This window comes from Vulpes lagopus, chromosome 11, assembly GCF_018345385.1.
Source record: "Vulpes lagopus strain Blue_001 chromosome 11, ASM1834538v1, whole genome shotgun sequence".
Classification (NCBI taxonomy): domain Eukaryota; kingdom Metazoa; phylum Chordata; class Mammalia; order Carnivora; family Canidae; genus Vulpes; species Vulpes lagopus.
The window spans coordinates 31,549,967-31,573,237 of record NC_054834.1 but is presented as its reverse complement, the minus strand read 5'-3'; the positions used below and the strand labels follow the sequence as shown (position 1 = coordinate 31,573,237).

The 23,271-nt window shown below is 49.3% G+C and overlaps 1 protein-coding gene across 1 annotated transcript; it reads right to left on the bottom strand.

The window, feature by feature from the left end:
• Positions 1-1,093: 1,093 nt before the first annotated feature.
• Positions 1,094-22,658, bottom strand: MGST3 (microsomal glutathione S-transferase 3). Its single transcript, XM_041722894.1, has 6 exons — positions 22,504-22,658; positions 7,613-7,736; positions 5,281-5,354; positions 4,235-4,292; positions 2,048-2,120; positions 1,094-1,348 (listed from the first exon to the last, which is right to left on the bottom strand). The coding sequence occupies exons 2-6, from the start codon at positions 7,727-7,729 to the stop codon at positions 1,212-1,214; spliced, it is 459 nt and encodes a 152-aa protein (XP_041578828.1). The 5' UTR covers positions 7,730-7,736; positions 22,504-22,658; the 3' UTR covers positions 1,094-1,211.
• Positions 22,659-23,271: the final 613 nt, after the last annotated feature.

Genomic DNA, 23,271 nt, shown 5'->3' with positions numbered 1-23,271 from the left:
CGCGCCCTGGGCCAAAGGCAGGCGCCAAACCGCTGCGCCACCCAGGGATCCCTGAATAAATTTTTTTAAAAAAAGAAAAAGTCCTTCCCCAGTTGGACATATGTAATCAGATCTCTGTATCTCTATTAAGTTTCATAACTTAAAGTTAGTCTAGAGCTTTAGCTTTTAAGCAATAGAACCAATCTTTTTAAAAATTTTATTTATTGGGACACCTGGGTGGCTCAGTGGCTGAGCGTCTCCCTTCAGCTCAGGGCATGATCCCGGGGTCCTGGGATCAAGTTCCGCATTGGGCTCCCTGCATGGAGCCTGCTTCTCCCTCTGCCTGTGTCTCTGCCTCTCTCTGTGTGTCTCTCATGAATAAATAAAATCTTTTTAAAAATTTAAAAAATAAAAATTTTATTTATTTAGAAAGAGACATAGAGTGGGGTGAGGGGTAGAGGGAAAAGGAGAGAATCTTAAGTAGCCTCCATGCCTAGCACAGAGCCTGATGCAGGGTTCAATCTTACAACCCTGAGATCATGCCCTGAGCTGAAATCAAGAGTCGGACGCTTAACAAACTGAAATTTAAAATTTAGTTTTTAGTAGAAATTAAATAGAAATTTTAATAAAAATTGAAACAAAAATCCTTGGGATCCCTGGGTGGCTCAGCGGTTTGGCATCTGCCTTCAGCCCAGGGCGTGATCCTGGAGGCCCAGGATCGAGTCCTGTGTCGGGCTCCCCGCATGGAGCCTGCTTCTCCCTCTGCCTGTGTCTCTGCCTCTCTCTCTGTCTCTCTCATGAATGAATAAACAAAATCTTAAAAAACAAAAACAAAAATCCTTGTTGTTACTGTACATGTTAACAGCCAAGTGGTAAGATAATCTTATATCCTAAACTCAGGCTAAAAGACTTTTCTTCCGCGGTGCCAGTTTTTCACAGCTGTGGCATGATTATGAGCCTATTACCAAAATCAGACATTTCCCCAATTTCACCTAAGTAAACACCCTCTGGCAGGGAAGAGGGGGCTCAGTAACCATCGCCTCTCTCCTCTAGTAGGAACAGGCTACTTCTTTTTGACAAAGACTCAAAAGAGAAATCAGTGACCAAGTCAGGGTTAGGTATGAGGCTAATGCCAGGTAAGTTTTTATTATATTTAGAAAAAAAAAAAAACATAACTGAAAATAAAAGTAAGTCACTCAAAATGAATGAGTTTTTAAACATCTTGTCATTCTTCAATGGCAGCATTTGGATCCACCGCCCAAGCCAGTTTTAACCCAACCAAGATGCTGGAAGGCAGAGAACACCGTAGTACCCATCAGGCCGATGAGGGCTAAGGAGCCCAGGGCTCCCCGACTCCGCTTGCTGGGCTCTGAAACAGGAGAAGGAGCAGGGGTGACTAGAGGTGTCGGGAGCACAGAGCTGTCAACATCCACAAGCCTTCTGTCGAGGCGTCTGGGGTTGCACAAAGGACCATCTGGTTGGCCGAGGTCAACCAACGTTTGGCCTAAAGCTGTCAGCATGTCAGATACTGTGTGCAAAGAAAGGTGTCGCAGCGGTATTATTTGGACCTTAAAAGAATTATGGGATAATAATGAGAGCAGCTTTGCTCCAGGATCTTTGGGAGTGTTCCCCTGCTTTCAAGAGGGAAGTACAGCTCAAAGAGTCTCTCTCCCCCTTCTCTCCCAAGGACACCACCGATAGCAGCGAGTCAGGAGCAGGGGCTCCGGAGTCAGGCTGCCTGGCTTTAAATCCCGGCTTAGCAGTGTACACTAGTAGCTCCGAGCCTCAGTTTCCTAGCTATAGAACAGGATGTACTGTCTGCATCCTAGGATTGCTATCTGGTTACCTAGCTTACACCAAGGTCTTAGAGCAGCGACTGACACATACAAAATGTTCAGCAAAAATAAGTTTTGTTGCTCTTCAAAGGTTAGTAAAAAGAAGGGAGATACCAGACCCTTCACCTCAATATCAAGGTACTTCCCCTTTTCTCAAAGCCCTGCTAACAAGAAAAATAGAGCAGCACAGGGTTTTAAATTTGCTTCCTTGGCAGACGTCAATAGGTACTTACCTCCTGTGTAATAACCATAGGCGTAAAGAACTCGTCCAACAATCCAGGCCAAGCCTAGGCCAGAAGCTATACGCTAAAAGAAAAGGGCTGCATTAGTACTGGCATTAAACCAACAGGGCTTAACATCCAGGGCTGGTGACACCACGTTTTACCAAAACATCCAGGGACTTGGTAAAATGCTCCCCCACCACAGTTGGGGCAGAGGTATGTCGTGTGTCGCAGGAAAATCAAAGAGGTGTGATTCTTCTGTGAACTGCTCGTGGATGGGGAGAGGACGGGATGGAAGGAAGCTCCTGGCTTGCCCTGGGGAACTCCTTGTCCAGGAGCACAGGACAGGGAGAGACAGGCCCGGGGGCCGAAGGGTGAGCCCCAGGAGAGAACTGACCCCAGGGCAGGACCCGAGTGCTGCCGCTAGAAGAAGTAGGCAGAGGGTGTCATGCTGTCCCCCCAGAATACGCGGTCTTGGAGGGGGATGTCTTCCCCTTCCCGACACCCTTGAGTAGAAAGAGTAAAACTTACACAGAAAGTCCTACTTGAGCACCACCCTGGGGGGACCCGCTGAGTCCAAAGGAGGCAGGAGAGGACGGGAGGCCGTGTGGGCACGTGAAGCATCGCATGCCACCGTCTCCAAGCACCTCTGCAATTTATCAGTGGCATCATGGGGGGTAAGGCGAGTACTTTAGGGTTTTTTTGTTTGTTTAGTTGATTTTGGGTAAAGTCAACTATCAGGTGTGTGAAGCCCCAGGCCCATAAGTCACCCTCTGCAACCTGGCCCCTGCCAGACTGAGCCTGGCTGTCATGCTACACGGTTACCACCGACCTAGGACTTGACATCGGTGCTTGTCCTCAGACTAGTTCTAGAGTATTCGGAAGAATGGAGCATGAGGAACAGGGTCCAGGGAAGAGGCACAGGAAAGCAGACGGGATGGACATGTGGTGATGCCTAACTAGAAAGACCAGCTAAGCTCTTTAGACCAGCTCGTCTAGCCACCTGCTAGGTTGGGGGCCCCTCAGAGGCCCCAGAAAGAAGTATCATCTCGAAGACATTAGCAGATGTTTCTTTGAAAAAACAGAACTTCAGGTCAGGAACCAAAGACGTGCCACTCTGGCGGCTTATAAAGAAACCCAAGGCCCTTTGGGTGTGGACCAGAGGCTCGTGTAAGGCTGAGAACCAGAAAGGAGAAGTCCCAGCACTTGGCTCAGAGCTCAGTTAAGGGGACACTGGCCTGTGTCCATGGTGAGACCCAACCGGCACCTAACCTGGCTCCAATAAACTGGCTTTCCTGAGGTTCAAGGTACCGTGCAGACCATGTCTCCCGCCCACGAGGTCTGTGGTTGTCTATTGGGCCCTGTGACCTGCCCCCGCCTCCTGCTGACCAGTCGGGGCCTTGCCCTCGCCCGTTGCCCGGAAGACGTGCTCCCTCACCTTCTGTAACTTTTGCCTGTCACCTGAGCAGCACGCACAGTCCTCCCCCGACCACCCCACTCACAGCTCTGTCCTGTTCCAAGATTCCCTTTCCACCTGCCCTGCTCTCCTCTCCTCCGTGGCACGCAGCGCCATCTGGACTTACTGCTTTTTGTCTGTGACCCCACAGCTAAAAGCAAACCAGGTGTCTTGGCTCGGTTTGTTCACCATCGTAACTTCAGGTGATCTGTCAGTGTTTGAGTGTGGCACCTGAAAATTAGGGACACAGACCCTCCAGGATCAGAGAGACCTGGGTTCAAGTTCTGATACTTCTAACTTTGTGTGTCGCTGTGTGCTCGAGACAGTTGCATAGTGTCCGAGAGGCTTCTCCTTATCTGTAAAACATGGGGAAGGTCCTACCTACTTTAAAGAACTTTGTAACAGTAACTGAATAAAACTATTATATTTTTAAGACTTTATTTCAGAGAGAGAGAGAGAGAGAGGTAGCAAGAGAGAAAGCACAAGCAGGGGGAGCAGCAGAAGGAGAGGGAGAAGCAGGCTCCCCGCTGAGCCAGGAGCCCGAGGTGGGGCTCGATCCCAGGACCCCGGGATCATGACCTGAGCCAAAAGCAGGTGCTTCACTGACTGAACCACTCAGGTGCCCCCGAATGAAATTCTTTTAAACGGACATTGAAGATGTTCATTCAATGTCCATTCCCCGCTTTCCTCCCCAGTAGCTCAGCGAGCTAAATCCAGATGAAAACCCCCTTGGAAAAACTTACCGGGTGGTAAACACCTCCAACCGCTAGGAAAAATAAGAACGGAGGATACACTTCCAACCTGGAATAGACAGAGAACTTTTAAAACAAAAAACAAACAAACAAAAAAAAAAAAAACAAAAAATGGGGATCCCTGGGTGGCTCAGTGGTTTGGCACCTGCCTTCAGCCCAGGGCGTGATCCTGGAGTCCTGGAATCAAGTCCTGCATCGAGCTCCCTGCAGGGAGCCTGCTTCTCCCTCTGCCTGTGTCTCTGCCCCTCTCTCTACCTGTGTCTCTCATGAATAAATAAATAAAATCTTAAAAAAAAAAAAAAGTGTCCCCAGTCTATGTAAAACTGCAGAGCCATGGCCGAGTTAGACACTTGAGAGTAAAACTAAATACTGAGAGGGGAGAGATGCCCCCCCCCCAACTAGCAGGATCCACCATCTTTTCCCCGCGTTGGATTAAAGGTAACTCAGAACACACTGAGCGGGAGACCACAGCCCCAACATGCTGGTGAGGACGGCAGAGGCAAACCCCGGATTTCCTTCTGGGGCTCACGCCTGCTCCCTGCCCGGGGCTGGGCGATTCTAGGTCAGCTTAGCTAGGACACCTTGCAAATGCGGTAGGAGGGCCACGCAACTTGAAAGACATCTTTGAAAAGATTTTTTCCAGGGCAGCCCAGGTGGCTCAGCAGTTTGGTGCTGCCTTCAGCCCACAGCATGACCCTGGAGACCCAGGATCGAGTTCCGCGTCGGGCTCCCTGCATGGAGCCTGCTTCTCCCTCTGCCTGTGTCTCTGCCTCTCTCTCTCTCCATGTCTCTCATGAATGAACAAATACAATTAAAAAAAAAAAAAAAAGATTTTTCCAGAACCCCACTATCCTAACAACTCTGAGTGATCGATCTGTTCACACACCTATTTTTTTTTTACGACCCTTTTAATGAGGTGCCCATGATCATCACCACACCTGCTATTCGGCAAACAGGGCCGATCAATGGCCGAGGGGCCGGGGCCGAGAGCTTGCACCCTGAGGCCCTCCCCGGAGCCCCGCAGGGCTGACACTCACGTGTTCTGGTGGGCGCGCTGAATGCAGTTGAACAGGTGCCCGTTTTCGGGGTCCGTGCTGTACATGGTGGGATACTGAGGATCAAAGGTCAAGAATAGCATTCAGTGTTGATTTACAGCCAATCTAAAAGATAACCTAGGGATCCCTGGGTGGCGCAGCGGTTTAGCGCCTGTCTTTGGCCCAGGGCGCGATCCTGGAGACCCGGGATCGAATCCCACGTCGGGCTCCCGGTGCATGGAGCCTGCTTCTCCCTCTGCCTGTGTCTCTGCCTCTCTCTCTCTCTCTCTCTCTCTCTGTGTGACTATCATAAATGAATAAAAATTAAAAAAAAAATTTAAAAAAAATAAAAATAAAAATAAAAAAATAAAAGATAACCTATCCTCCAGCATCTCCTCCCATCCCTTTGACAGACAGATGATCACTCTCTGCTTAAATACTTGCAGCGACAAGGGTCTCAACTCTGAGAAGCAGAATCAGCGCATTTCTAGACCTAAGCAGTCCTAAGAGCGGGCAAGTCTGTGCAATAGTTGCACAAGGGATGAAGGCAGCTTACGCCAGACTCGGTGCCCTTGACACTGTGCCATCACTGCTGGATTTCCGATGCATCACAAAGACCCCACAGGTAAAGAGCCCCTTGCCAAGAGTTATCAGATCTCACAACCTTTTAAGATTTTCCTTGATGGGGGAACAGAAGAGAGAATTTTAATGGATGGATCCGTTAAAAAAAAAAAATCAATATGAAAACTTTCAAAGAAGCTCTGGTCAGAGTCTCATGATAAGGTGCTAAACAGAAATGGGCATTTAAATTTGCTCACCAGGGACAACCTCAGTAATCATCCCTTTTTAGATCAATTGGAACCAAAGGAAGCATTTAATAGACCTCCTTCTTATATCTGACGTCTAAGCCCAGGCTAACCTCAGCACCACACATTTCTCCTCTATTTGGGAAACGGAAAATGACCTTAAGACATCATTTTTAAAGTGGCACATTCGGAAAGACTTGCCATTTAACCCTCTTTATTTAGTTCACTTTATTACTTATTCTTAAAACTCCAAGTATGATTGACATACATTATATTACTTTCAGGTGTATCACGTAACGATCTGATATATGCATATATCGTGGAATGATCGCCACAGTAAGTCTTGTTACCATAGCTGGAGATTATTTATCTTTTGAGATCATTTAAGATTTGCTCTCTTAGCAACTTTCAAATATGTAGTATAGAGTTAATTATAGCTGCCATGCTGTACCCTGTAGACTTTTCATTTTTTCGATCCTACATATACGTGAGGTCATACAATGTTAGCTTTCTCTGTCTGACCGATTTCACTTAGCACTTGCCTTCAAGGTCCAGCAATGTTGTTGCAAGATTTCGTTCTTTTTTCTGGCTGAGTAATATTCCATTCTGTATACACACCTCCCCGTCTTTATCCACTGACGGACACTTAAGTTACTTCCATGTCTTGACTACAGTAAATAGTGCTGCAATGACCACGGGGGTGCACATGTCGTTTGGAGCTAGTGTTTTCCTTTTCTTTGGATAAATACCCAGAAGTGGAATTGCTGGAGCCTACAGTAGTTCTATTTTTAATTTTTTGAGGATCCTCCACTGTTTTCCATAGGGGCCACACCAATTCACATTCCCGCCAACAGCGTGTTCCCTTTTCTCCCCATCTTTGCCAGCTTTGGTTATTTCTTGTCTTTTTGATGACAGCCATTCCCCAACAGGTGTGAGATGATAGCTCATCACGGTTTTGATTTGCATTTCCCTGATGATGAGTGATGCTGAGCACCTGTTGGCCATTTGTACGTAGTCTTTAGAAAAATAGCTGTTCAGGTCCTCTGCCCATTTTTGTAATTGGGTTGTTTGGGGTTTTTTTGAGTTGCGTGAATTATATATTTTGGAAATGAACCCCTTATCATTATTATATCATTTGCAAATATTTCTTCCCATTCACTGGTTGAAGCCTTTCATTTTGTTGGCAGCTTCCTTTGCTGTACAGAAGCTTTTTGGTTTGATGTAGGCCTGCTTATTTAACCCTCTTTAGAAAATAACACTCTCCTGGGCACAGAGCTCTGGCCAAAAGCCATACTGTCCTTGCCCCAGCACAGCTGGTCCTTCTACAGAAGAGACCAGGTGAAAACACGGTGGAGACTGCTCCCCAACAGTGCCCCCACCCTCCCCGGTTTCCTGCCTTCTTCATGCTGGGAAGGAGCAGCATTTCCAGGAGGTGCAGTTCTCAGACTGCAGTGCTGATCCCTAGCCTCACCTCTCCTTCCACCACTGAGAACAAGGTCTTGCCCCAACCCCTCTAGGTTTCCACTCACCTCCACTTTGTACTTCTTTCGGGCCTTGGAAACGTTGATGGCTAGATGAGCTACCATTATGAAGCTAGCAGCACCGGTTAGAACCACGAAACCATATTCCTTCGAGAGGACAGCCATGCTGGCTCTGTGGAAGGAAGAAGACATTAGGGTACCACCCCGCACTGGAGGGACCCAGGGTAGGAGGCCTGGAGCATGGAGGTACAGCGCTTCATTACCTGCAAAGCTATACCTGCAGGGGAGCCGGGTGGCTCCAGGGGTGAAGCATCTGCCTTCAGCTCAGGTCATGATCCTGGGGTCCTGGGATCCAGCCCCACATTAGGCTCCCTACTCAGCGGTGAGTCTGCTTCCCCCTCTCCCTCTCCCTTGGCTTGTGCTCTCTCTTGCCCGCTCACTCTGTCCCTCAAATACATAAAATCTTTTTAAAAAGGTATACCCGGGCAGCCCCGGTGGCGCAGCAGTTTAGCGCCGCCTGCAGCCCGGGCTGTGATCCTGGGGACCCGGGATCTAGTCCCGCATCAGGCTTCCTGCATGGAGCCTGCTTCTCCCTCTGCCTGTGTCTCTGCCTCTCTCTCCCTCTCTCTCTGAATAAAATAAATTAATTTAAAAAAAAAAAGGTATACCCACAGATCAAAAAGGTGGGAGTAAACATGATGTTTCTAAGAGGCAACTGCAGATATTACCATGCATCAGACAACAGAATCAAACCGTTATTTAATCACGCAATGTACACAGAGAAAGGTGTGCGAGACATCACGTTCTCTCCTGATGAACATGATGTTGGCAAGACGTGGCTGCACCAGTGCAGTAGGCATTGCTGTAGGACACGGCTGCTTCCAAACCACTTTCAGAAAAAGGTTTAATGTGGCAAAATCCTAAAGGATGTATTAAAAGAGACAGACAGAGAGGAGAGAGGTAGGCAGGGCGAAAGGGAGGGAGGGAGGGAGAGGGAAGCAGAGTACGAAACAGTAAGTAAACAATGCTTCCAAGTTCTCTGTGTGTCTGTGGCACGGGGGACACCGAGGGCAGGGATCGTGGGACGCCCCTTGATCCCGGGGCACATACTGGTTTAGCAGCACACGTACCGCAGGTAGGAGACCCAGTGCTAGCGCTCTGAAAGAAGAGCGTGGCTCTGAGCCTGTCACGCTGCCAGGAGACCCGGCTCGGGGGAGCCAAGCTGCTCATCAAGTCTTCAGCTCAAAGCCCCCCCGCCCCCCCGTGGACATGTCCAGTGCCTGCCACTTACTCTGAAATGCATCAAGAAATGACGATACACGCCAATCATGGGAACTAGGTGGTGGCTTTAGGGACGGTCCCTATATATAATTCTTCCAACTTTGCTGTATACCTGAAACATTTCACCCTAAGACGGAGAAAAGGCTAATTGTCGGCATTTTTCCGTGTTCTGCAATTTCAGCTCTTTTAGCTACTGTTCTGCCCCAGAAGGAAAGAAAAGAGAAGAAACAGACTGGCCATCAGGAGAAGAGAAGTTCGCAGGTGCGGGGAAGCCCTCATAATGCCCAGGTAAAGCTGAGCTGCCCCTCCACCTCCCTGAGCTCAGGGCAGCAGGCAGGTGAGGCAGGCAGGACAGAGAGCCCCGGCGCTTCCCGGGAGCCTTCCTGCCCACCCACCGGCCAGCAGCTCCCGCGTGGGGTTTGCAGTTTCCAGCCCTGCTAACCGCTCACTGCGACCTGTCCTGTGGGCCTGGGAGCATTTCTTTTCTTTTTCTTTTTTTTAAGGTTTTATTTATTTATCATGAGAGAGACAGAAAGAGAGGCAGAGACACAGGCAGAGGGAGAAGCAGGTTCCACGCAGGGAGCCCAACATGGGACTCGATCCCAGGACTCCAGGATCACGCCCTGGGCCAAAGGCAGACGCTCAACCACTGAGCCACCCGGAGATCCCGCCCCAAAGCATTTCTAGTCGCCCTAGCCAACAACCCAGCAAGATAGAATATCCCCATTTCCGAAAAGGACCCAGAGGTTATGGCATGTTCCCAGGGTCGAAAATAGAAGGCACCAGAGCTGGGATTCCAATTTAGATTCCAGTTTGGTTCCAAGGTCCCCCTCTCCCCCCCTTTTTTAAAAAATATTTTATTTATTTATGAGAGAGAGAGAGAGACAGAGACACAGGCAGAGGGAGAAGCAGGTTCCATGCAGGGAGCCCAACCTGGGATTTGATCCTGGGTCTCCAGGATCACGCCCTGGACTGAAGGTGGCGCTAAACCACTGAGCCACCCGGCTGCCCCCCAAGGTCCCCATTTTAATCCCACTTGGAGATTGAGAGCCGGCACCAGTGTCAGGGTCACAGCACCTTTCTCGGTGTGCAGTTTGGGGTCAGAAGGCCGCTGAGTTCTTTAAAAGGACGTTTCCCTTAGGTCTCAAAGATGACATTTAGGGCTGAAGTCCTAGAGTCTGTCCTCCCTCCCCCCACACCCTTTCTCAGGATCCACAATAATTCTCACCAGTTTCCCCTCCTACAGTCTTCACCTTGAGCGGCACCTGGGTTGGGGGACACACTGCAAAGGGCTGTGGCCATGACTCGGTGCAGGACTGGCCTCCTGGCCACCGTCTCCCTGTCGTTGGGTACGGCCGCAGAAAGCAGGTGGTCTTTGGCTGCCCTCCACACTTCCCTACCCTCATTCCCTCCTAGAATTTAGTTGCTTCCAAAATTTAGAAAATCAGCTCGGGGAGGTAGTAGTTATTAAAACGGAAATATAGGGTGAATTCTGAACACCTCTTTGAGAATAGAAATGACTGAGCATTCCAACCTATCTGATGTCCTTGGTGCTCAACAAAGTTCTGCCAAACAGGTCATTTAAAATGAAGCTGTCACTCACTCTGTCAGAAGCCACCTGCTTAAGGACAGTAAATGAAGCACACTTGGCTCAGGTCAAAGTTTGCAAGTCGAGAGTCCTAGGTTGAGAGTGCATTTCCAGATCCTAGCCTCTGGACAGGATGCCAGGCTCCCCGGCAGCAGGGGGTCACCCTGTGTTTGTGTGGCACTTTTAACCCTCACAAAAATCTCTTTAGCTTCACTACACAGAAACGGGAATGGAGGCTCAGGTAAATGAGGGCAGAACTAAGACCAGAGCAGGTTTTAGGTCTGCCCCGAAAACCCAGCCACAGGCAAAACGTTAGAATTTCATGACTCAGTCACGGCCCTTGGTTTTTCTGGTTTGTAAGGGCTTGGGGTGGAAGCTGAGAGGCACGACAGGCATTTTGAGTAGATGTTTCTGTTGCAGGCAATGAGCCACACTTAGGCGACTGCTCAAAAATTTATAACCTGAAATCAATACTTACTACTGAGCTCCTCTTCCAGAGTGTACATGCAATCTGGGAGGTTAAAGCTGTTAGACATGCACACTCTAGTGAAAGTTACCCTCTTCCCACTTTGCTACCATGATGGGTATGAGGGAAAAGGGATCTGGGTACAGGCAAGCAGAGCCAGGAACAAGTACCTTTGAAGGGCAGAGAATATACAGTGGGGGACCCAGAGGCCAATGCCACAGTGGGTGGTTTGCAAAAGACCGTGTAGCTAGCTGTGTGCTCAGATGGGAGGAAAGGGTCTACTTTCCCTGAACCACTCCCCGCAGGAGCCCTGGAGGCACCTGCAAAGGCACAAAAGCAAAGCCCTGCCTCCTACAGGATGGGCAGACAGCACTCCTTGACATCCCCTCGCCCTCCCACCAAATGAGGAGTCCCGCTCCAGACACCAACTGGTATGATCGGTACTGAACCAGCCACGGCAGCCACTTAGGGCGGCTGGGGAGACCGCGTTGTCTGGCATCCTCCATGCCAAGCACACAGTGGGCCCTATAGACACCTGCGGAATAAACAGACAAGCCGCGGCTCCAGGTGGCTTTCAGGAATGACACCGCCAACTGACACAATGCTTGTCACCTGCCACGGCGCCCAGCTTAAAGTAGGTGCCTGGGCGATTTAAGTTCCCTTTTGTTCCCCTCAAAAGTGTCTCCAGAACCCTTTGAAGCAAAGAAAGAGGAGGTCAGAACACAGAAGAAAGCTCTGTCACCATGGCTGCTGAACACATAAATCCAATAGGGACAGGAAAATGGTTATGGCTTGTCCCTTCGGGACAGAATCAGCTTGGGACGCCCAGGGGGCTCAGCAGTTGAGCCCGGGGCGTGATCCTGGAGACCCAGGATCAAGCCCTGCATCGGGTTCCCTGCATGGGGCCTGCTTCTCCCTCTGCCTGTGTCTCTGCCTCTCTCTGTCTCTCATGAATAAATGAAATCTTAAAAAAAAAAAAAAAGAGAGAATCAATTGAACTCCACATTCTTAACACCTACTGGACCCCTGGGTGGCTCAGCGGTTGAGCGTCTGCCTTTGGCTCAGGGTGTGACCCCAGGGTCCTGGGATCGAGTCCCGCATCGGGCTCTCTGCATGGAGCCTGCTTCACCCTCTGCCTGTGTCTCTGCCTCTCTCTCTCTCTCTCTGTGTCTCTCATGAGTAAATAAATAAAATCTTAAAACAAAACCATATATATAAAAACTTGAGGCCGAAAAAAACCCTATCATTTGCTGAGTCCTTCTCTGAGGAATCCAAGGCAAAGACACAGATGTTCCCACCCCTTAAAGGTCGGCCTTGGTGGGCTCGGGTGCAGGTGAGCTCACTGGTTCGGGGGGCAGGGGAGCAGCACAGGTGACAGAGGCCGCAGCCCGAGGCTGTCCCGGCCCTGGAGCCAGCGGAGAGCCACCAGGCCACAGGCTGCATCACCTCTCTGGCTTAGCACACCGCATTTTGCTGATTACATACGGGCTCTGTGTCACCAGCAACCCTTTTATTGACTTAAGGAGATAAGGTGGTCTTGGGTGGGGATCTCTGCCCCAGACTTTGGTGTCTGTGGTGGCACCAGACTCACGGCATGTGGTCTAACAGTCCCTTTGCAGCTCAACTTCCAAAGCAGGTGTAGAGTCTTTTGTAACCAACCCGCTTAGCTGCACAACGGCCATCATCACACTGTGTTCGAGGTGGGTCACGCTCCCGCTGTGTACACGAGAAGTTCTAATTTGTATACATAGAAATGTACTTAGGTACCTATTTTTTTTTAATTTATTTATTCATGAGAGACACAGAGAGAGAGGCAGAGACACAGGCAGAGGGAGAGGGAGAAGCAGGCTCCATGCAGGGAGCCCGACCTGGGACTTGATCCTGGGTCTCCGTGATCACGCCCTGGACTGAAGGTGGCGCCAAACCGCTGAGCCACGGGGGCTGCCCATTAGGTACCTATTTAAACGTACTTAGTGTGCACTATGACATGGTGGTGGGTAAGTATAAGATGGAACCGTCTGGAGAACAGCCTAACGATGGTTAATATTCTTCACATCGTTCATACCTTTTGGTTCATTAATTCCACTGGGAAGCTAAGCTAGAGGTTATAATCAGAGGCTCAGACAGATGTGGTTCATAGATGTTCACTTGAGCACTATGTATAACAGCGACGACAGAAATGGCACCATGGCCAAGCAAAGAGGACAAATTAAATAGTACACCTGTAAAACAGAATATTGTAGTATGACCATTAAAAATGGTGTGCACACAACTAAAGGTGTTGAAAAAGGCTTAACATACAGCATGAGAGGTTTAAAAAAAAAACCCTCAAAAGGCGTATATACTGTATAATCTCAATATAATCTCAATTTTCTCCATAATAGAAAAAATAAAAAATATTAAAACCATCAGCATAGGGACGCCTGGGTGGCTCAGCGGTTCAGCATCTGCCTTCAGCCCAGGCGTGATCCTGGAGTCCCAGGATCGAGTCCCACGTCGGGCTCCCTGCATGGAGCCTGCTTCTCCCTCTGCCTGTGTCTCTGCCTCTCTCTGTGTTTCTCATGAATAAATAAATAAATAAACAAACAAACAAATAAATAAATAAATAAATTTTTAAAAAATAAAATCTTAAAAAAAATAAAAGTAAAAAAAATAAAACCATCAGCATAATCACTTCTAGATGGGTGAATTACAGACTTTCCTTTGTACTTTCTGTAATTTTAAAAATGAGCAGATACACACCAAAAAAATAAATAAATAAATAAATAAACTACAGAAGTGGCCTGACAGGAATTGAGAACTCAGAGGAACAGTCAATATATCGCGATGGAACCAACAGCCACAGGTGACTCACTTCCAGCCTGCATCCTGTCACTCACCTGCCCTGTGCTCTTGGCAGCTCGGGATAAAGTTCTGGAATGAAACCAAGCTCAGCACCCACTTCTCACACCTCCTAGCTGCGTGTCCTTGGGAAGATTTCTCCACCTGTTTTAGCAACCTCGGCTTCCTTATGTGTTAAATAGAGACTCTGGTGGTACCCGCCCACCTCTGCGCTTGTCATTGTCGTGAGGAAGATACGGGGACGCTGTCTCGAGGGCTCAGCATGATGCCTGACACGCGGTGGGCACTCAGCAAATGTTCCGCACCAGATTCTTTTTTTTTTTTTAAGATTTTATTTATTTATTCATGAGAGAGAGAGGCAGAGACACAGGCAGAGGGAGAAGCAGGCTCCATGCAGGGAGCCTGACGTGGGACTCGATCCTGGGTCTCCAGGACCAGGCCCTGGGTTGAAAGCAGCGCTAAACCGCTGAGCTACCCGGGCTCTATTATGTGTGTGTTTACGTCAACTGTCTCTGCCCTGATTCAATTATAAAAGCGCATGTTTGAATCAATGATAATTTCCCTTAAAGAACGTATAATTTAGAACTCTATTTTCAAACAGCAAACAGAATCGAGAACCATATATATTTCACTTCTTTTTCCGAGCTCTGAGCCAGCCATGATAAAGCAGGAATATTCAGGAGGAAGCAGGTTTCCGATGCTGACCAGGGACATCTGCCAACTGCAGTCCCTGAAGCCCACACTGCAGCCAGAGATGCTTGCTCATCCCCGCGTGGGCGCGTGCACTCACTTGCTCATCCAAGGTTCCTGAGTGCCTACTGTATACCGCTCACAGGGCCCTGAGCTGGAGATGAAGAGCTCACACTTTGGTCCCTGCCCTCACCAGGCCCGTGTTCTACTGGGGGAAACAGGCAAACGAGTAAACACACACCCAATTCCAGATTTCCCCCGTCACAGCAGGGATCAGAAACTGGGTGCACACTTACCCTACAAAATGAAAGTGAACATGTTGGGGAAAGGCAGAAATAGGACGGAAGGGTTTCTGTTCTCTTCTCCCTTATTAGCAGTGGCAGGTGTGGATCCTTTCAGTTTCCTGGCCGTCTTGAGAGGAGTCAGAATAGTTCGGTTGAAAGTATATGAAAGTGAAGGCCTTAAAAGAAACTAGATTTTATTTTCTTCAATTGAATTTCTTTTTTTTTTTATAAAGATTTTATTTATTTATTCATTTAGACACAGAGAGAGAGAGAGAGAGGCAGAGACACAGGCAGAGAGAGAAGCAGGCTCCACGCAGGGAGCCTGATGTGGGACTCAATCCTGGGACTTCAGGATCAGGCCCTGGGCTGAAGGCAGCGCTAAATCGCTGAGCCATCCGGGCTGCCCTAATTTCTTTCTTTGTTGTTGTTTTTTTTTAAAAAAAAAGATTTTACTTATTAACTCATGAGAGACTCAGAGAGAGGCAGAGACACAGGCAGATGGAGAAGCAGGCTCCATGCAGGGAGCCCGATGTGGGACTCGATCCCAGGACCCCAGGATCATGACCTGAGCCAAAGGCGGAGGCTCAACCGCTGAGCCACCCAGGTGCCCCCATAGATGCCTTTCTTGAGAATACTTTAGAAAACCAAATTAGGGATCCCTGGGTGGCTCAGTGGTTCAGACCCTACCTTCGGCCCAGGGCATGATTTTGGAGTCCCAGGATCGAGTCCCATGTCCGGCTCCCTGCATGGAGCCTGCTTCTGTCCCTGTCCCTCTCTCTCTGTCTCTCATGAATAAATAAAAAATCTTTTAAAAAACCCACCAAATTATTTCTAGAATATTTTAAAACGGCAATATTTCTGCCTGTAACTTTTGTACTTATCAAAGTATTAAATAGCTGAAAATGATTTTTTGAGGATGTGTCAGGGCGAGGAAAGAAAACGAGGAGCAGTATTTTGAAGCAGGTGGGGAAGGGGAAAAGCGCAGGTCGAGGTGGGTTTCCAGGGGGAGATTAGAGGACAGTGGGGCCTCGAGGTCTCTGCAGCCAGTGAGTAGACACCCAGTGGATTTTAAGAAAGCCCCAAGGCCAGGTCTCCCTTGAGAAGTGATCAAGCCTGGGCTTCCATGAGAAGACATGCCCCATTCGAGTGCCTGAGTGAGCAACACAAATTTGCATTCTGACATCTGCCTGAAGTAGTCCCCTCGAGGAATTTTACTGGCAGATTCTCTGGAAACATCACCACGCTTTGCTCAACCTTCCCTCCAGTTCCTGCTTCTCTCTGGGGCAGGGGTTCCTTCAGTTTCAAGGACGACCCAGAACACTTCCTGAACCACATTCACCAGAACACTCCGGGGATGAAGCTCTCCTTCACTATGTACTCACGTCTCTCTTGGCTGCCAAAAGAAACTCCCCAGTGCACAATCAACATTGCACAAATGGAGCAAGAGGCAAGCTTTATAGATTTGGGCACTTGCCTCAAATTATTACTTCTGAATCACAAAGTCACATCAACTTATCTTTTACTAAGTGAAATCAATTGGATTTTTTAAAGGGAGAACACGGATTTCACCCTTCAGCTCTCTCTTTGCCCTCAAACAAGCAGACAAAAGCCAGCGTGGACAGTGGTCACCCCCTACTTCCATCTGCAAGATCGTTCTCCCTAAATTGTCCTGCAATTTCTCAGCAGTGTCTTTTTTTTTTCTTTATACACCCAGGAGTGGGACAGTGGGCAAGCACTCACTCACACACTGACTTGGAGCCATTTCCCAGTGTTTTCTTAAAATTCTTATTTGGCTCCCTCTGTCATTCATCCAATCTTCCTTTTACATGGTCCCTTCTTTTACATGTTCATGAGACTAACACAAGGGCAGTCACTTAAAGGGCTGGTCTGATGGTCCCAAATGGACTTCCCAACGTGCAAGGTGGTTCAGAAAACTGTGAGGTTGGAAAAAAAAAAAGAGAGAGAGAGAAAACTCTGAGGTTGTGCTGGGTGTCTACTCAGCCTGCTTAAAGCACCTCAGGGCAACTGCCCAGCCTTACTTCTGCCTCTGTTTCTACAAATGAACCATCTCAACATCATTTCAGCCAGAGCGGTTGACCCTCATGAACCCATGGAGAGCTCAATGGAGAAATTTAAGAATGTGGATGGAAGCCACACCAAAGTAATTCCCTGCTTCCATGACGGGGGAAAAGAAAGAATCACAGGATTTCTTTGCGTCCACCCTACATTTTGAAAATGCCACTTCTGGCCACTTCTACACGAAACAGGTAATGGGATCTGCCTGAGTGCCAAAGTTTCACATGACAGCTGGATTTTTTAAAAAGGGGCCAAGACATTTAAAAGAAAGAATCATAACCCAGGTGAGAAAAATGACCACTCCTCACCGTTGCATTGCACATTTGATAGATGTTTCTCCAAGGGCTAAAAACAAGTTAGCTCAACAGGCACACAATTATTTATCCAGCACTTAATCATTAACTCAGTGAGGCAAACAGCAAGCAGGTCAGAGAATGGTACTTCCCCAGAACCTCATATTCTTTGATTCCTCACCAATGTTCCTCGCAGGACACTTGGGAAGTGGACACTGACAGTTAGAAGGGTGGGAGATCAGGGGATCCCTGGATGGCTCAGCAGTTTAGTGCCGCCTTCAGCCCAAGGCATGATCCTGGAGTCCCGGGATCGAGTCCCACATTGGGCTTCCTGCATGGAGCCTGCTTCTCCCTCTGCCTGTCTCTGCCTATGTCTGTCTGCCCCCCGCCGCCCCTCTCTCTCATGAATAAATAAATAAAATCTTAAAAAAAAAAAAAAAAAGGTGGGAGAGCTGTCTCTTTAAGGGAAAATTTTGAATTTTCTATTCAAAATTAATAGAATTTCGAATTCTATTCCAAACATATTGAACTTTATAGATTCCCTCTGCCCCTCCTGCTCATGCTCTCACTCTCAAAAAAAAAAAAAAAAAAAAAAAAAGGCAAATTTCCCATATTGTTTTAATTCCAACACGTTGGTGAACCATCAATACTGAAATCAATAAATACCTAACTTCACTGGCTGGGAGCTGGAAAGGAGGGGGTCAGCATGAAGCCCAGGTTCACAATAGTTCTGCTTCAGTGGGCCGAGCCGGCATGGACACAGTAATCCCTGGTAAGGTCACATAAGCAAATTACCAGCTCTTGTCTTCTCCGGAGTCTGACTTCTGTGTGAAAAGGCACTAGACACACACGCCTGAATGGAACGGAGTCTCCCCTGGAAAAAACTGGTAATTCAGCTCCTCAAGAATCTACGAATAGATTGGAACAAGAGAACAAATCCTAGGTTCCCCTGCTGGTGTGATGCCAAACTTTCCCAGATTCTTGATACAGAAGGCTCTATGGGGTGAGAGTTCCTTGATGGGTTGGCACCTCACCTAGACGTCCTGGGCCATGCTGGGCCATCTGGAGCAGAACCTCCCAGGAGATGTGATCCCAGTGGCAGGCCACGGGGCATTTCCTGTGGTCTGAAGGCACCCACTTCAGGGGGGCAAGAGAAAGAATGGGGAGAAGCGATGGGACACAGAAGAAAATAAAAATCTCCTGACAGTGCATGAAATGCAGCTGACCTGACACAGTCAATGTAGGACAGACAGTTTACCTAAGTGGAGTGCTTGCCTGAAGCCCACACCTACCATCCCCTTCAGTATTGCTTCCAGGAATGGTTGCCTCCCTGTTTTATCCCCCACCACACTCAGGACACCACACAGGGGTGGCGGGGTGTGCAGGGCTGCGATGGCGATCCAGACTGGGATAGAAGGTCCTGACCCTCCAGGAGACACGTGACATGGAGAGAGACAACACAGGAGGACCATGAAACGGGACAGGAACGGATTGAGAGGAAGGCTCTGAAGGACACCGTGTGATGGGCGGGAGAGGACATAGAGAGAAAACATCAAGTGCACAGGAGCCAGGAAAGGGCTTTGCTCGCGTAAGGAAGAGAAAGGACACCAGTGCGTCTGAAGGGTATGGACTAGAAGGGTATGAGTAGTCATATAGACCAGAAAAAGACTGGTTAGGAGAAATCAGTTGTTATTAATAATACCTATTATTAGCCTATATTATTTACTATATATCAAACACTGTTCTGGGTGGCCCACCAATATTAACTGCTCATAGCATCCCTATGAAATAATATTACTTGTATTGTGCAGATGAGGAAAGGAAGCATCAGAGTTAAGTAATCTGTCCAACGTCACACAGCCATCACAGAGGAAGCCTGCACTCACAGCCAGACAGCCTGGCTCCAGACTCTGTGTTTTCAAACCCTTGCCTCTACTACCTCTTAACGAGATTGCAGAGCAACTCTGACCACACCTGATCTCTTTTGGAATTTCTCTATCTCCCCAAACTCTCTCCTGAGCATAAAATATATTAACAGGGATAGAGAGCTAATAATTAACTCCCAGTCTGTGACTGATTAAAGCCTGAGAACTTTCTAATTGGAAGAAAAAAAAAAAAGAAAACTTGGATGAGGTCCAAAAAAGAAACTTATTTTTAAATTTCTTTTAATGGGTGTCAGCACAGCCGTATGACAAGAGGAGAGATTCTGGGAAGGAAAAGTTTCCTCCAATCTTTAGGTGTACAGGCTTGCAAGGAGCAAAGAAACCCATACTTCTTGTCATATTGTGATTTCCGCAGACCCTGTACCTTAATGGGCATTGTGCAGTTCCTGAAGGTCACAGGGAAATAAGCCCAGACTTCCACAAGAGGAAAACAAAAATCTCAAATGAGTCACAGGGACACCACTTGCATTTTCCATCACAAGCAATGTGGGCAGGCTGTAGTTAATTCTTAGCAGCTGCTGAGTCCTCACCAGGGTACCAGACACTGTGGATGGAGGAACTACCGGGGCTGCTGGTTCCTGCCCGAAACGGGGAATCTAACTCTTTGTGCCAGTCTGTACTTAGAATGAAGCTGTGCCAAAATCATTCATCCACATTGCTTTGGCTGGAGAAATAAAATACCACTTACTAAAAAAGGGGTGAGGGGGTGGGGGCAGCTGGGTGGCTCAGTGGTTGAGCAGTTGCCTTTGGCTCAGATCATGATCCTGGGGTCCTGGGATCGAATCCCACATCACGCTTTCTGCAGGGAGCCTGCTTCTCCCTCTGCCTGTGTCTCTGCCTCTCATAAATAAATAAATAAAATCTTTTTTTTTTTTTTTTAAGATTTTATTTATTCATGAGAGACACAGGCAGAGGGAGAAGCAGGCTCCATGCTTCTCCATGCCTGATGTGGGACTCGATCCCGGGACTCCAGGATCATGCCCTGGGCTGAAGGCAGGTGCTAAACCACTGAGCCACCCAGGGATCCCCTAAATACAATCTTAAAAAAAAAAAAAGTGAACTAAGGCACCAAAGTATTAGAACCCGAGTTCCAGCTAATGAAGAGGCCAACTCTGGCAAGAACTCAGAGGGCAAAGAGGGAGACTTAAAATCCCAAATGATGAAATCCTTAAAGGTATTTCCAAATGTCGCTTAGAAGGTAATGCAAAAAAAGAAGAAGAAGAAGAAGAAGAAGAAGAAGAAGAAGAAGAAGAAGAAGAAGAAGAAGAAGAAGAAGAAGAAGAAGAAGAAGAAGAAGAAGGTAATGCAATTTTCCTGTCTACTCATTGATGTTTTTCTCCTTGGAAAGACAGGTAGGTAGGCAGACAGGCACCATAAGAGACAGTGAGGGAAACAAGAATTCTCGTTTACATGGTCATTTCCTAGCCACTGACTATTGGGTTCTTTTTCAGGAGAATGGTACACTTCTAAGTAGTGTTAGTGAATTCATCTGTGTAAACTGTAGCATTTGATAGATTTTTTGAAACAACCATCACTTACAAATACCGGGCAACAAATATATTCTGAATCTATATTCAGAATATTTACATATTAAATATTAAATAGGGAGCAATAGGTTTAAATAGAGCTAACGGCGCAGCAGGCACTAAATTGCATTTTGACAGCATGATTTGTCATCCACTTCATTCCAGATTGCTCCAGGGGCTTTTCAACACATCTCTGGGTAATGGGCTAAAGCGCTTCATTACTGCACGTTCACTCACTTTGCTGTCCTCCCGGTTCGGAAATTTAACCTTTCATGACTGTGTCTCTTCAGGACTCTAGGCCAACAGCAGAAGTCTATATTGGGGGTTGGGGGGGAACTGTCCTTCTCCAGTTTTGCTTCTTAATCTAAGGAACTTTCTATAGCAGGCCACAGTTATCTTTCTAGTATATTTGTTTTATATATAGTAACATCAGTTCAGGGGGAAAAAAATTGCTTGACAAAGTTTTCTATTTTTGTAACATTGTGTCAGGATGGAAGCTTAACAGAAATGCCTTCCCAGGGGTAAAAGTATTTGTTTGGATTTTAGATGCTAGTTTTATTTAACTGGGTTAAATTTAACTCCTGTGAGAATAAACATTCTTGATCCCCGGAGTAGGATTCTATGCTCTTCATTACTGAAGTCATGGGACTAACACATAAAGTCTTGTAACTCTGACCTGGTAACCTTGGGTGCTTCCCACAAACTGCAGGCTCTCCGTGATGGACAGATTTCCCAAGACAAGCCCTTGCTGCAGCTCCCACGCACAGAGGGATCTCAAATCTGCAGCAATTGCACCCGCCCAGGCCTAGGCCCACAGCACCTGCAAAGGGTCATCCGTGGGCACAGCAGCAAGTGTCCTTCCTTTGGACTCCCTTTCTCCAGTTAAGGGATTGCTGCCCCTGCTCCGTCACTCCTCTCCTACCCCACCCCTCTGGTCCCAGCTTCCTGTTCCACAGTCACTTGTCCCTTAAGCTACAAAGTAGCTCATAAACTGGAGGCCAGAAAGGAAAGTCAGCAAGAGCAGAAGCCACCACTTAGGGGAATGACTCACCAAGGAGTCTCCTGCCGCTGCTACCACCGCCCTGCAGCCGCCCCACTGCAGCGGCCCAGGGCTCCCTGCACGGACACAGATAAGGGGGGGAAGTTTTCTCAAGTCCAAAGCCCATGTGTGCAGCATCAAGAGCCTCCTGCTCTCGCGCAGCGGTAGTTAAAGACCCACGCCAGGGGTTTCCAGTACAAACGGGCACACGTTCCTACGAGGCAGGAGGAAAACAACCCCAATTCCCTGAGGTTCTCCCGGCGGGTCCCTAGCAACACGTCCACACCCGCCGCAGGCGCAGGGCTCCCGGGGCACTTGCTGCGGTTCGGGCCTGCAGTGTCCCGCCCGCCCACTTTTTTTTTTTTTAAATTTTTTTTAATTGTTGTTCAATTTGCCAACATATAGCATAACCCCCAGCGCTCATCCCAAGTGCCCCCCTCAGTGCCCATCACCCAGTCGCCCCAGCCCCCCACCCACCTCCCCTTCCACTGCCCCTTGTTCATTTCCCAGAGTTAGGGGTCCCTCCCGCCCATCTTCTGCACCGGAGCTGCACTGGGCAAGGTCAGGCGGGCTCGGGGAGGCGCAGGCCAGGAGCGCCGGGTCTGCGCAGCCCGGGGAGACGAGGAGAGCAAAGGAGGGCACTACAGAGTTGACCTTGAGAGTCTCCCCTGAGTTACCGATAGCCGGGTGGGCCCCACTTCAACGCCCCAAACCCACCCCATCACGGGAGGATGCAGGGCAGGTGGAGGTCAAAGGGGATGGAGAGGTGGACAGAAGCGTACACAGCAGCCGGGGGAAAGGGAGCGCGTCCCTAATCCGCGCGGGACGGCAGAGGTACGGGCGGTGCCTCGCGCTGCAGCAGAAGTGCCCCGAGAGCCGGCGCTCCCGCGGCCCGCAGGTGCGGGGACTCACCTGGGTCACCTCCGCTCGGCTGGTGCAGACCGCAACTATGCAGCGAAGCGAGGGTGCCGCGCCCTGGGCCTCCGGCAGGGCGGGGGCGGGGCCTGCGCCAAGCCCCGCCCCCGGCCCCGCGAGGCCACGCCCCCACGGCTGGGGCGTCCAGCCTCTGCGTGGTGATTAGGCCGCCGACGCTGAGTTTCCATCCACCTCAGGGCTTACCCCTCCCTACTCCCAAGTCTGTGTGTCAGTCCCCTTCTGCAGACGCCTCAGTGGCCGCCTTCCTGAATTGTCCCAGTCAGTTCCTACTTTTTCTTTTTTTTTTTTTTTTGGATCGGGTTTGCAGAACTGTAGCGCGTCAGTAATTTGTCCCCAGCAGAGCCACCGTAGCTCGCTCCTAGGCGCATGCGCAGTGCGCCCGGCGAGTCGGCGGAAGAGCTAGAGCCTCGCGCTGCGGGCGTGGGGCGCCGGAGGCCCCTCGTGCCTCGGGGTGCAGCGCTCGCCGAGCCGGAGGACGTCGGGGTGCTGGGTCCGTGCGCCTCCCCAGCTACTAGGCATCACCGCCGACGCCGCCGGGAGCCGGGGGCCGGGAGGGGCGGCCGCACCTACCCTCGCCCGGGGTCCCCCGGCCGGCTCGTCTGGGCCCGCCTCGCGGTGCTTCCGGTGGAGGCTCCGCCCCGGGGACCTTCGGGAGCGCGCCCTCGCCCCGCCCGCGGCCTGCAGCCCCGGGGTCGGGGGGGGGGGGCGGGGGGGCGGGGCGGCGTGCGCAGCCTGCAGCCTTCG

Bases quoted from the DNA above. Each gene is read 5' to 3' on its own strand.
- MGST3 (XM_041722894.1), bottom strand. From the start codon at position 7,729: ATGGCTGTCCTCTCGAAGGAATATGGTTTCGTGGTTCTAACCGGTGCT. The intron at 5,355-7,612 runs GTGAGTGGAAAC...TTTGATCCTCAG, and splicing joins GAAAGAAGTACAAAGTGGAG to TATCCCACCATGTACAGCAC. The intron at 2,121-4,234 runs GTAAGTTTTTCC...CTTTTCTTTTAG, and splicing joins TTGGAGGTGTTTACCACCCG to CGTATAGCTTCTGGCCTAGG.